Source organism: Caretta caretta, chromosome 21, assembly GCF_965140235.1.
Source record: "Caretta caretta isolate rCarCar2 chromosome 21, rCarCar1.hap1, whole genome shotgun sequence".
In the NCBI taxonomy this organism is placed as follows: domain Eukaryota; kingdom Metazoa; phylum Chordata; order Testudines; family Cheloniidae; genus Caretta; species Caretta caretta.
Window position 1 is genome coordinate 745,004 of NC_134226.1, and position 14,014 is coordinate 759,017.

Below are 14,014 nucleotides of genomic sequence, written 5' to 3' on the forward strand. Positions count from 1 at the left end.
AGCCGTACACAGGCAGCCTGGACAGTAGTCAGGAGCTGTTCAACTACAGGCTGAGCAAGTGCAGAATGGTGGTAGAATGTGTATTTGGACGTTTAAAGGCGCGCTGGCGCAGTTTACTGACTCGGTTAGACCTCAGCGAAACCAATATTCCCACTGTTATTACTACCTGGTGTGTGCTCCACAATATCTGTGAGAGTACGGGGGAGACATTTATGGCAGGGTGGGGGGTTGAGGCAAATCGCCTGGCTGCTGGTTACGCGCAGCCAGACACCAGGGCGGTTAGAAGAGCACAGGAGGGCGCGGTACGCATCAGAAAAGCTTTGAAAACCAGTTTCATGACTGGCCAGGCTACGGTGTGAAAGTTCTGTTTGTTTCTCCTTGATGAAACCCCCCGCCCCTTGGTTCACTCTACTTCCCTGTAAGCTAACCACCCGCCCCTCCTCCCTTCAATCACCGCTTGCAGAGGCAATAAAGTCATTGTTGCTTCACATTCATGCATTCTTTATTCATTCATCACACAAATAGGGGGATGACTACCAAGGTAGCCCAGGAGGGGTGGTGGAGGAGGGAAGGAAAATGCCACACAGCACTTTAAGCACAGCACTTTAAAAGTTTACAACTTGAAAATTTATTGAATGCCAGCCTTCTTTTTTTTGGGGCAATCCTCTGTGGTGGGGTGGCTGGTTGGCCGGAGGCCACCCCACCGCATTCTTGGGCATCTGGGTGTGGAGGCTATGGAACTTGGGGAGGAGGGCGGTTGATTACAGAGGGGCTGCAGTGGCAGTCTGTGCTCCAGCTGCCTTTGCTGCAGCTCAACCATACACTGGAGCATACTGGTTTGGTCCTCCAGCAGCCTCAGCATTGAATCCTGCCTCCTCTCTTATTTGCCTCCATGCATTCGTCTGTGCTCTGTCAGTGTGGGAGGACAGCATGAGCTCGGAGAACATTTCATCGCGAGTGCGTTTTTTTTTCTTTCTAAGCTTCACCAGCCTCTGGGAAGGAGAAGATCCTGTGATCATTGAAACACATGCAGCTGGTGGAGAAAAAAAAAAAAGGGACAGTGGTATTTAAAAAGACACATTTTATAAAACAGTGGCTACAGTCTTTCAGGGTAAACCTTGCTGTTAACATTACATACATAGCACATGTGCTTTCGTTACAAGGTCGCATTTTGCCTCCCCCCACCGCATGGCTACCCCCTCAACCTTCCCCCCTCCCTGTGGCTAACAGCGGGGAACATTTCTGTTTAGCCACAGGCAAACAGCCCAGCAGGAACGGGCTCCTCTGAGTGTCCCCTGAAGAAAAGCACTCTATTTCAACCAGGTGACCATGAATTATATCTCACTCTCCTGAGGATAACACAGAGAGATAAAGAACGGATGTTGTTTGAATGCCAGCAAACGTACACTGCAATGCTTTGTTGTACAATGATTCCCGAGTACGTGTTACTGGCCTGGAGTGGTAAAGTGTCCTACCATGAAGGACGCAATAAGGCTGCCCTCCCCAGAAGCCTTTTGCAAAGGCTTTAGGAGTACATCTAGGAGAACCGCGAATGCCAGAGCAAAGTAATCCTTTCACATGCTTGCTTTTAAACCATGTATAGTATTTTAAAAGGTACACTCACCAGAGGTCCCTTCTCCGCCTGCCGGGTCCAGGAGGCAGCCTTGGGTGGGTTCGGGGGGGTACTGGCTCCAGGTCCAGGGTGAGAAACAGTTCCTGGCTGTCGGGAAAACCGGTTTCTCCGCTTGCTTGCTGTGAGCTATCTACAACCTCATCATCATCATCTTCTTCATCCCCAAAACCTGCTTCCGTATTGCCTCCCTCTCCATTGAAGGAGTCAAACAACACGGCTGGGGTAGTGGTGGCTGAACCCCCTAAAATAGCATGCAGCTCATCATAGAAGCGGCATGTTTGGGGCTCTGACCCGGAGCAGCCGTTCGCCTCTCTGGTTTTCTGGTAGACTTGCCTCAGCTCCTTCAGTTTCACGCGGCACTGCTTCGGGTCCCTGTTATGGCCTCTATCCTTCATGCCCTGGGAGATTTTGACAAAGGTTTTGGCATTTCGAAAACTGGAAGGGAGTTCTGATAGCACGGATTCCTCTCCCCATACAGCGATCAGATCCCATACCTCCCGTTCGGTCCATGCTGGAGCTCTTTTGCGATTCTGGGACTCCATCATGGTCACCTGCAGCTTGCCATGCTGGCCAAACAGGAAATGAGATTTAAAAGTTCGCGGTTCTTTTCCTGTCTACCTGGCCAGTGCATCTGAGTTGAGAGTGCTGTCCAGAGCGGTCACAATGGAGCACTCTGGGATAGCTCCCGGAGGCCAATACCGTCGAATTGTGTCCACAGTACCCCAAATTCGAGCCGGCAAGGTCGATTTAAGCGCTAATCCACTTGTCAGGGGTGGAGTAAGGAAATCGATTTTAAGAGCCCTTTAAGTCGAAATAAAGGGCTTCATTGTGTGGACGGGTGCAGGTTTACATCGATTTAACGCTGCTAAATTCGACCTAAAGTCCTAGTGTAGACCAGGAAATTAACAGGAGTTTTGCCATGGACTTTAAGGGGAGTAAGATTAGGCCAAATGAGTACAAAGAATGGATGAGAATCTCTTTTATGCCCCTTTTTAGAACCTAGTTGACCTTCCTCAGGAATTGTTGCCATATTGTAGAACCAAGTTATGCTGTAATAAGAGCATCTGCTCCCCTTATTACCACATAATCATGTCCTATAGACATTCTTAACAGTGTGCCTATAATTCATTGGTTCTAATAAATCCCATCACTCCTGCCAAAAGTGCATGTTATGATCTCCAAAGATCAAAGAGATCGTTACATGTACTCTGTATATTATGAGTATTGTAAACATTAGGTGGAATTCTTACATTTAAAACACATTTCCAATCTGGAGTTCTCTGCTTGCACATGAAGTTCCTCAAAAGCCAATATCATTCTCTAAAAAATAAAACATAGCAATAAATGTTCAAAAACAAATTATTTCCTATAATGAAAAAGGAATGTACATACCATTTAAAAATATGCAGTATTATAAGCCAATGGTAACGTTTCCAGATTAAAAAGTACTTTGTTAAAACAGACAGCTATTATTTTAAATCAATATTACTGGAACAATTATTTAAAAAATTAGAAATTGAAGTAATCCCATACTTAGATGGTAAGCTCTTTAGAGCAGGGACCACCTTTTTGCTAGCTATTTGTACAGTGCTTAACTTAATGGAGCCCTGGTGCACAACATGGGGTGCCTAGGTGCTATCACAGTACAAATAATAAATAAAAAAGTCAAAGGTTAAAAAGGAAACATTTAACTTAACTATTTTAATATCAAATTCTCTACCCCAGATAAAAATTCCTCTCCCTTCTCATTGACAAATATTCAAAATTCTCACTATATTCCCACTGAAGTTCAGAAAAAAACTGAAGGTCAAATGTACTTTGCAAGACTCTACTGATGGTTTTACATTTTGTTTAAAATACCAAAAGTCCAGACAAAAAATGGTGTAAAAGAACTTAATACCTCCCTCTTATCCCTACTTACTCATCTGTTCCTCCACAAAATATATTAAGGGTTTGTCTACAATACCACTTAAGTTGATGTAACTTAGTTGTTCAGGGATGTGAAAAAGCAACCCCCCGAGCGACGTAAGTTACATCGACTTAACGTGGCATCTACACCGCATTATGTCGGTGGGAGACACTCTTCTGCCAACATAGCTTCTACCTCTCGCTGAGGTGGAGTAATTATGACGACAGGGGAGTGCATAGTGCGGTAGTGTAGACCAGCCTTAAGACTAAATTTTCACGCTACTTACTATGCTGTACTGTACTTAAAACTGGTGTATATTTTCAATTCTTATGTCATGATACAATTGTATTGCACCTTATGTTTGTAAGCATGTTTTGTATTAATACATGTATATATTTTTCAAATAAAGTTCTTTATGTTAAAAAAAACCACCACCAACTGAACAGAACAAACTCTTATCATTATATTCTTATCATAAAGACTTGGGCACTCAGCACCAGCAGCTGCCCATGTGACAATGGCAGGGAATACTGTAGGAATTCTTGTTTTATTTTTATGAACAATCCATGTGACTCAGTTTTACTTTGTATTGTTACCCACTAGGTACAAAGAGGTTAACTTCTCCCCAGGGCACAGAGAAGCAAGACATAAGTGGATGTCACCCTTGAGAGACAATGGGAGACCCAATGACTGAAAATAAACATTTAACTGTCTGGGAGACAAGGAAAGCTGCATCTATCAGGTGCAACTGGAATGGTTTTTAAGACTAGCTGCTGCCCAGAGCAGAGACACAGGGTCAGAGAGAGTGAGACTAGGATAGATTCAAGGATGACATGGAACAGTGCGCAGTTGTTTTCTGCCAATATAGACTCTTAAGTTTTCCATGATGATCTAAGGACCCTCAAATGCTGTATTCCAACTGACTAAGAAATGCTGGCTTGTTTTGAAAAGGCTACACTCTGTCACTGCAAATACTGGTTATATTGCTCCCTAAAATAGTGGAAGTTTCTAAAAGGAGTCTGAACTTGTTCAGACTTGCTGTAGAGCCACAGAGAAAAATCAAGAGTGCTGGCGCCTAAAGGCCTAGCCCTGGAGTTATACAACTGTGGGTCTCACCCTTGTAAAAAGCAAAGGGCTTGGCAAAAATTGGAATACTCCAAAGAGACTGTATAAAGACTGGGGCTATGAGGATCCAGGGGTTTTGGTCCTCAGTTTTGGCAGGTCTACAACTCAGGTTTTGGGGGTGGGGGTGTGTCACAATCCCTTGTCACCACCAGTGAAGACAGACAAAGCAGTATCTGATTGTCTCACACCCACTACTTACACCAGGAAGTGTCCCAGGCAGGGCTGTCCAAGCAGCTGCGCAGACTCCTTGATGTTGCCGCAACAGACTCCACTCTTATCTGGCTTCTGCAATCTGCATCCAACCTTGTTCCTAGTTCCACTCCACTCTTGTCCTGTTCCTGATCCCTATCTTGCTCCTTCCCTCGCTCCTCAGTTCCTGCCTTGTTCCTGATCCTTGCTTCATCTCTGGTTCCTTCCCCTATACCTTGTTCTGACTAACAGCCCTATCAATCCTGTCTCTGATCCCCAGCTTGTTTTCCGGCTCTGGGGGTCAGGTCAGAGTGCAATTACATATCCTAGCCTCTCCTATTAGGTCGGACCACCTACATCCCAGCTCCTAGCAGGGGCACTGACCCTCCTGTAGATCAATGACAAATGTGTTTTGTATTTAAGAAAATCTCAGCATTCACATCAACTCAATTCAGCTGTTTAAATTTATAGTATTTTGAAACCTCTTATAATCAATCACTTACCTCAATATTATTATTAAGTGCCATATATAGATGTCTGGTTTCTTCTCTTTCATGTTCATCTGTCAATATAGAAATATTTCGAATAAAATTTTACTTTTAAGATATGCATAACAATACAGCAATAAATGTAATATACAAGGGCATATTAGATTGTACATATGATTTTAAAAAAAGTTTTGCCCAAGCATTTCAATACACAATGCATCAAGAATTAAAACACGGATATGGTGAGCCTGCTTTTTCTCGTCATTTTACCAAAATGTCTGCAAAAATATTGTTGGCAAATGTTATGCAATGCAGAAAAAGTGTATTCTCCATCTAAGTAGCATTCCAGATCAGTTTACATGGTTTCATTCTGAATTCCATTTCTTCCAGACAGAATGGCAGGCTAGATGTAAATCCAGGATCAAAAAGTATAAGCATATTATCATGTTTTTATTATTATAACAGATTTGGACACATCAATACACAGCGACAGCAGGAGTATCAAAGATGAGTTGATAATTCCTTGAGTAGCCCCACTGAAATCCACTCTGTTTCATTGAGACTACTTAAGGAATAAGGTGGTCAAGTGATATGGTCACATAATTAAACATACTATTAGTGCCGCAAACAACTAGATGTTTCGGAATCGAACATTTATATATATTTATTTACTTCCTGGATTGCCCCCTCAACCTAACCATTGTTAGTTGGCCAATTTCCAATAACTATCATGGCAGAAATGACTCGAGAGATTTGAGAGGGTAGTTATTTTAAAGATAAATTCAGGAAAGGTGTTCCATATGTAAGAGATGGCATAGAAGAAAGTGTGAAGACACTTGTGAGAAAAGCAGTCAAATGGACCATCAAGTCTGACATCATTGGTAAAGACAAGGAACCATGAGGCTGATGTGATAAATGACGAGAACAGATAACTAAGATGAGGCAAAGTTGTGAAAGGCCTCGAAGGTGAGAACAAAACATTTGAATTTGATGCAACAGAAAACTTGGTCAGCAAAGAGATCCAAAGAGATTTGTGTGATATAGGTAGTGCAACAGGCAAAGAAGATTATCTTAGCATCTTCGTTTTGTACAGACTAAAGAGGGATGATGTCAATGTTTCAGCTATGTGAACAGAAAGAAAATATCTTATTTTAGAAATGTTATGAAGAAAAATACAGGAGGATTTGTACGTGACCTAGATGTGAGCACAAGGGAGATAAGAGAGTCTAAGTTAACGTGCCAGTGTGACCAACCACACTGCTGTGGTAGCTAAGCACCTTACAAAAATGTCATGGGTTCCCCATATAGTGAAATCAATACTAATTTTTGGTTCTGCCCTGTCTTCCATTACTGTAGAAGGAAGAAAATATTTTTACATTTTTATCATTCTGGGAACGGTATGATGCAAGGTTTAGTCTTGCATTTTGTCCTACACAAGGCAAGATGCAGGTCATTCTCTTCTCTTGTGAAAAGCCATGAGACAACTGTTAAACATCTGCATCTTGCACTTAAGACTTTCATCCTTGTAGCTGACAATACCATTGCTCCTCAGGAACACAGCGGTCATGAAAGATAATGGTCAACAATGGGGCTACTCACAGTAGTAAAGCTAAATGTGTAAATATGTACAGGATTGAGGCCAGAGAAAAAGAGCAACTCTTCAGCAGCATGGATCCAGCAACTCTGAGGGTTTTGAAGATTAATCCAGATAAAATCAAGATTATAGTTCTAAAGTCCCAATTCAGGAAAGTACGTAAGCACATGCATAATTTTAAGTACTTAAATTGAATTTAATGGGACTATTACACATATGCTTAAATACCTTCCTGGATCAGTGTCTAAATGGGTAGCCAATGTAATGTAAAAAATACTAGTGCGATGCACTTATTTTGTTCTGCATTGTTTAGGAATCAAGCTACCCCAAACAGATCAATGTTGCTTCTGATGAATATGCCAAAGAAAAGGTTGGGAGACAAATGTATAACCCTTTAACAACCTTGTTGCCTTTGGGGGAAAAAAAAACTCTGAAATTAAGAACACAAAATGAATAGCTATTAGGTCTATGGCTTATTTTCTCCAGAAAACTTCATTTTGGTGAGATGAGCCACGCACAACTTATTCAAACTACACTAGAATCCATGCCTGCAGAAAGAAAGCTTGTTCTCCCATGCAGCAGTGTGCATTTACAAATGTAAAACAATATCTAAATACTATTTACATTTGTTGGACTTCTCTGTGGATCGAGCACAGGTTTCCTTGAGCAGATTACACAAACGTCTTGTTGCACTGTTTCTGAAAGAAGAAAAACCTATTTTATTATTATTTACATAATATTACAGGGGTGCATAGTATTTTGCAGATATAAAAATGACAAGGTCCTTGCCTTGAGAAGCTCCGCAATCTACCGTCTTTCTTGAGTGCAGTTAATTATTCAAAATTATAAATAAAAATGTGAAGTGTTCAGTATGAAAAAAATTTCTATAATATTTTATTCATGTTACTCACTCTTGTAGAAGATCTTTATTTTCACATATCTCATCTTCCAATTTCAAACTTAGTTTTTCATTTTCAAACTAATTTTATAAGAGATGCACATAAAAAATTAGTTATTCAAAATACAATTATCTTGCTTCATTTCTTTTCAAACCTCACCTGATAATATATTTTATGTGCTATTAATTATACCTCTTAATTTCTCTCTGTGCTATTTCCCTGTGACTGCAATATTTAACTCTGAACCATGTTTTGTGATATAATTTGTATGAAGGGGGAATAAACATATCAAGTTTCACTGTACTCTTTTTACAAGTTACAGAGAAGCTTCATTTCCACGTGTTAATTACATTCTTATTTTTTTTAGATTTCAGAGTAACAGCCGTGTTAGTCTGTATTCGCAAAAAGAAAAGGAGTACTTGTGGCACCTTAGAGACTAACCAATTTATTTGAAATTGCGAAAGCTCATGCTCAAATAAATTGGTTAGTCTCTAAGGTGCCACAAGTACTCCTTTTCTTATTTTTTTTGTATATTAAGTCGCTTTTTTCTTTCAAAACAAACATTCATTATTGAGAGGATAAGTTTTTACATTTTAAAATTAAAAAATGAAGTTTTGCTTGTAAAAAGGTGAAGCTGTTGGATCAATTAGACGGTCAAATATTTTTCACAAGATGAATTGCTTAAAATATTTTTGTGAGCTGTGAATCATTATTGATTAAATTATATTAGAAAGCCAAATTATATTTGTTTACTCAGAAAGTTTTTATTCTTAAAAATATATTTTGAAGTATCCTAGATAGAAACTTGCCTGTAACTCTTGAATAGCTTTACGTTGTGCTTCAATAATCTTTTTATTTTCTTGCAATTTTCTCTCCTTCTGCTTCAGTTCAGATTCTACCGTCACTTTCCACCTCTTGATCTTTTCAGCCTCTTTGTAGAGTTTTGAATAAAGCTCATGCATTGTCTCTATATTCTATTGAAACAGGTTTCACAACTTAATCTGAAATGCTGTTTAATTAAAAATATTCTACACACGTCTCTTAGAAATATCATAAGAATTTGTATTTCTTTAATAAATTGCAAAGCAAGCTGCTCTAGGGATCAAAGTTTAAACTGATTAAATATGGTAGCACCACTGATGCACTATTCTGAATGCTTACAGCAGCCACTAAAAACCACTGTGTACCAATTTGTTTCATGGAATAAGAAACAACAAAAAATGCATAATTACAACACAATACAAATAAGGGAAAATACTCCTAACATCTTCAGATCTTCTAACATAGCTGAAGGCAAATCCTGGCAGTCATGGATGACTACTCTGGGTCAAATCCAGGTCCCACTAAAGTAAATGGGAGTTTTGTTACTAATTTTATTAGGGCCAGGATTTCACCCACTAGGTTTCCCATACCAAGTTCCAATGCCCAAAAGTCCAGACATTGGGAGTGAAACCAGTAGGACTCCAGAGAGCATATCCAAGAATTCCTACGTTTTTTCTGCAATAGAGGGACTTTATGTGCTGTTAATGATATCAGTCAATTAAGAGTTCTAAAAAGAACTGTAGAGCACCACACAAGAAACTGTAGATTAATGGTCTTAAGCAGCTCATAGAAAAGGGGAATCGGTTCAGACACAAGGTCATATTTTTTCTACTCTTTAAAAAAAACCTCAGGGGTCACCAAATTTTATCATAGAATCATAGAATATCAGGGTTGGAAGGGACCCCAGAAGGTCATCTAGTCCAACCCCCTGCTCGAAGCAGGACCAATTCCCAGTTAAATCATCCCAGCCAGGGCTTTGTCAAGCCTGACCTTAAAAACCTCTAAGGAAGGAGATTCTACCACCTCCCTAGGTAATGCATTCCAGTGTTTCACCACCCTCTTAGTGAAAAAGTTTTTCCTAATATCCAATCTAAACCTCCCCCACTGCAACTTGAGACCATTACTCCTCGTTCTGTCATCTGCTACCATTGAGAACAGTCTAGAGCCATCCTCTTTGGAACCCCCTTTCAGGTAGTTGAAAGCAGCTATCAGATCCCCCCTCATTCTTCTCTTCTGCAGGCTAAACAATCCCAGCTCCCTCAGCCTCTCCTCATAACTCATGTGTTCCAGTCCCCTAACCATTTTTGTTGCCCTTCGCTGGACTCTCTCCAATTTATCCACATCCTTCTTGAAGTGTGGGGCCCAAAACTGGACACAGTACTCCAGATGAGGCCTCACCAATGTCGAATAGAGGGGAACGATCACGTCCCTCGATCTGCTCGCTATGCCCCTACTTATACATCCCAAAATGCCATTGGCCTTCTTGGCAACAAGGGCACACTGCTGACTCATATCCAGCTTCTTGTCCACTGTCACCCCTAGGTCCTTTTCCGCAGAACTGCTGCCTAGCCATTCGGTCCCTAGTCTGTAGCTGTGCATTGGGTTCTTCCGTCCTAAGTGCAGGTAAGTATCCTCCTTCTATGGCTTCACCAGGGATTATTACAGCATGATTGTGCTTTATTAGCTGCTAAGGCTAAAGAAGTGCAGTCCAAGTGGAGATGGAAACCATGAGACCCACAAGAGGAAGCCCGTTCGATCTGGAAGGGTGTGGCTGTTGTCCGGGTGCTTCTCATGTCAGGAATGCTAACTGCTGTAAACTTTGCTGAGTGTTGGAATAGAGCGCAGCAAAACAGCACTGAGGAAAATGGGCTGAAACTACAGTACTGTAATTCAGCTTTTCAGTAGTTCATGCTAATAAATTATTTGGTGTTGCCATAGATTGTACTATGTATAAGTGGAAGGCTGTCTAATGGTTAGGGTACTAGTCAAGGACTTTGGAGACCAGAGTTCAATTCCTTCCTCTGCCACAGACCTTCTCTGTCATTCAGTGTCTGTGCCTTTGTTTCCTCATGTGTTAAAATACTACTTGCCTACCTCATAGGAGCATTGAGAGGATAAATACATTAAAGATTGTGAGGTGCTGAGATACTAGATTCACAGTCTGTACACTTAACTGACCTCTTCTTCTACTCCAGGCAAAAAATTTATTTTCTGTGAAACAGGATCTGAAAAAGATATTTTGATGAATATTTTTTCTAAATAAATTTTTATAACATATAGTATAATAGCTTAAAACTAGGCAAAATGTTACAATATTTAGAAGTGTCTTCTTAGAAGACATTAAAAAGTGCATATAACTAGAAACTTAAATTTAAAGAGACCATTGTACAAGATGATGTAATACCCTTTTTGGCCTTACCTGGATCTGTGACTTCACCATGGCTTGGTGTACTTGTCATTACAAAAGGCAAACTAAAATAATCTTCTGTGCACTTGTTAAAAACCTAGAAAATTTTAAAAATTAGTTTGTTAAGGTATATCTGAAGGCTGGGAGTGCCAATCCCAGAACAATACTATAGTTAAGGCTCTGTTCAAAATTTATTTTCCATTCCCTGTAACATTCTCAGAAAACATGCGTGATGAAATTTCACAACCTAAATCTTACCTTAGAAATCAATTTTTCATTTTTAGAAAATACCATAGAAATCTGATATGAGTATACCTGATCTTATATGCTTTTAAAAACTGAGCATATCTGGAACTGATCAGTACTTGAATAAGAGACCCCAATGAGAAAAAAGAATATGTTGAATTTATGCATATTTATGCAATAGACAATTAAGTGTGTGCAGGCCTCAACTAGTACTACTGACTGACAGAACATGAAATAGTTCATAATCCAATTGTTTTCAATGGGACTATTTGTCAAGTAAGGTACTATTCGGGGTGAATAAGGTTATCTGAATATATCCTAAAATTTTATAATCCCTGGATAATTTTCTGTATTCTAAATTATCCACAATAGGCTTTGCAATTTTAATTTCTCGCTGGCTGAATATCTATATTTTTTTTCGGTCATTGTTCTCAAATTATTGTAGCTTTCTGTAAAACAGAATATTTGGGGGGGGGATGAAATTTTTCATTCTTGTTCTTAGGCCAAATATTACCATTTTTGGAAATTCTGGTAACATTATTTTTAGTTGTTTTGGAGCTATAGTTAGGCTTGGAAGGATATTATCAGTAAGCATCAATTTCAGCATACATACACAAACCAACTAAAAATATTTCCACCTATAATAATCAACATTTACAAATAGGCAAAGTAAGAAAAATGCTCCTTATTTGTTTGATTTAAGGATTCTGTATATTTCTACATGATAATAATGTTTTAATGGCTATAAATCTTTAATTTCTTGAATTTCAACATCTACTGTGACTAAATATTTACTAACCCTTCAGTTTCTCACAACTGAAAATTTAAATCTATAAAAATTGAAAAAAATGCTTAAAACTAATTATTATCCATCAAAATTATTAAAAAACAAAACACCAAATTTTGTCGGGGCTAGCTACAACCATAATTCTCCCTGCAGCTTTCAGAGTGCAACAGATGTAACCTTCCAGATACACATACACCAAATAATGCATGGGGTTTTCAACCTTTTTCTTTCTGAGGCTCTCCTCTCCCCACTCCCATGCTATACAAGTTCCACGGCCCACTTGTGACACTGCAACAGTTTTTCAGAAGATTAAAAGCCAGGGCCAGTGTTAGGGGGTAGCTAGCAGAGCAATTGCCCAGGACCTCACACCACAGGGGGCCCCGCAAAGCTAAGTTGCTCCGGCTTCAGCTTCAGCCAGGAGCATCGGGGCTCAGGATTCAGCTTTCTGCCCTCGATTCCACTGGCCCTGCTCTCTAGTTTATTTTGGCAGAGACCCTGAAACCTGCTCACGGCCCCATTGGGGGCCCTGGACTCCTAGTCGAGACAGGGTTGCCAACCCTCCAGGATTGTCCTGGTGTCTCCAGGAATTAAAGATAATATTCAATTAAATTTTATGTCATGTGATGAAACCTCCAGGAACATGTCCAACCAGAATTAGCAACCCTAGATGAGAACCACTGTAATAAAAGTACTTCAATTAGGAAGGCCTAGAGCTTCAATTTAGAAGTTACACTACACTATAAGACGACAATATTTCTCGACAAGGTCCTTGAACTGGTCTCCAAGAACAGGACTTCGCGGAACAGCAGGCGGGTCTGCGCGGCCCTTCTGACATCGAGCTACGAAAAGGCAGAGCCGGGTTGGAAGCGCCTTTACCGTCCTGCACTAACGTTAACCCACAGCCCCGGCGTGGGGAATACAGCTGGCGAGAGACGGCCCCACGAGTCGCGGCCGCCCGCCCGCCCGGCCGCCCCGGGGTCCCCACAACCGCAATCCCTGTCCGGAGCAGGAAGAGGAACGCGGGCATGCAAAGGTCTCGCCTGTCGTTCGCGTCTGAATGTTCTCCGCACCGACACACAGCCGCGATCGCTGCGCCGAAAAGCCGCCGTTTCATTCGTGCCATGTTTACCTGACAGGCTCCAGCGCCCCTGGCGCTCGCCTGAGGTTTAACAGCAGACACTTGGCTGCTGCTCAGCCTGGGTGGCACGAACAGTGTAAAGGGCTTTTCTTTTTCCATTTCCCCAGGCCCAGCAGCACGAGAACCAGGCTCTCCAAGGCACAGGGACCGCGCCCCACCCCACCCCTGAGCGCCGCGGTCAACGGCCGCGCGAGCCAGAGGGAGGCGAAAAAGGCGGGAAGCGCGAGCCAGCCCTGAAACCTGTGGGCCGCGCGCTGCCCGCGAGGCGCTTCGAAGGGCCAGGCCGGGGGGCAGCTGGCCAAAGCCGCCTTGCGGGCGGGGGAAGGAGAAAAATCAGGCCGCCTGCTGTTTGCGCGGGGACAGCGGAGAGGGCCGGGACGGGCCGCGGTGGCTGCGTGGGGAGCCCTGGCCCAGGTGCTGGGTGACGCGAGTCTGGCCCCTGGCTCATCAGGCTGTCAGCCAGCGGGGGACGGCTCAGGTGGACACACAGGTGGGGCAGGAGAAACAGGGACGCCCCCTTCACAGCTCAGCCTTGTTTGGAAACAGACTGACCCCAGGCTGGGGCATCAGGGTGCTTCCCCGGGGCCGGCCCCGAGAAGGGTGTAGTCTCCTGTGGCAGGAGGTGTTGAGATATAGCGGCCTCCTCTGCTCCAATATGCACACTGTCTCACAGCAGCTCCCCTCAGGGAAAAGGGTGCTTTGAATACCTGCCAGCCTCAAACCTTCTCCCTGGGATCTCAGGCTTACTTGGTGCAGCTCAGATATCATTTGTCATTA

General features: G+C 42.0%; 1 protein-coding gene across 1 annotated transcript in view; it reads right to left on the reverse strand.

Moving 5' to 3' along the window:
* The window catches only part of SYCP1 (synaptonemal complex protein 1), a 74,196-nt gene extending 60,725 nt beyond the window's left edge, over positions 1–13,471 (reverse strand). Inside the window, 8 exon segments of the mRNA XM_048826802.2 lie at positions 2,884–2,953; positions 5,360–5,418; positions 7,563–7,636; positions 7,850–7,917; positions 8,647–8,811; positions 10,838–10,884; positions 11,079–11,163; positions 13,229–13,471. Coding sequence (XP_048682759.1) covers positions 2,884–2,953; positions 5,360–5,418; positions 7,563–7,636; positions 7,850–7,917; positions 8,647–8,811; positions 10,838–10,884; positions 11,079–11,163; positions 13,229–13,336 — 676 coding nt within the window. The 5' untranslated portion in view covers positions 13,337–13,471.
* Between the last annotated feature and the right edge of the window lie 543 nt (positions 13,472–14,014).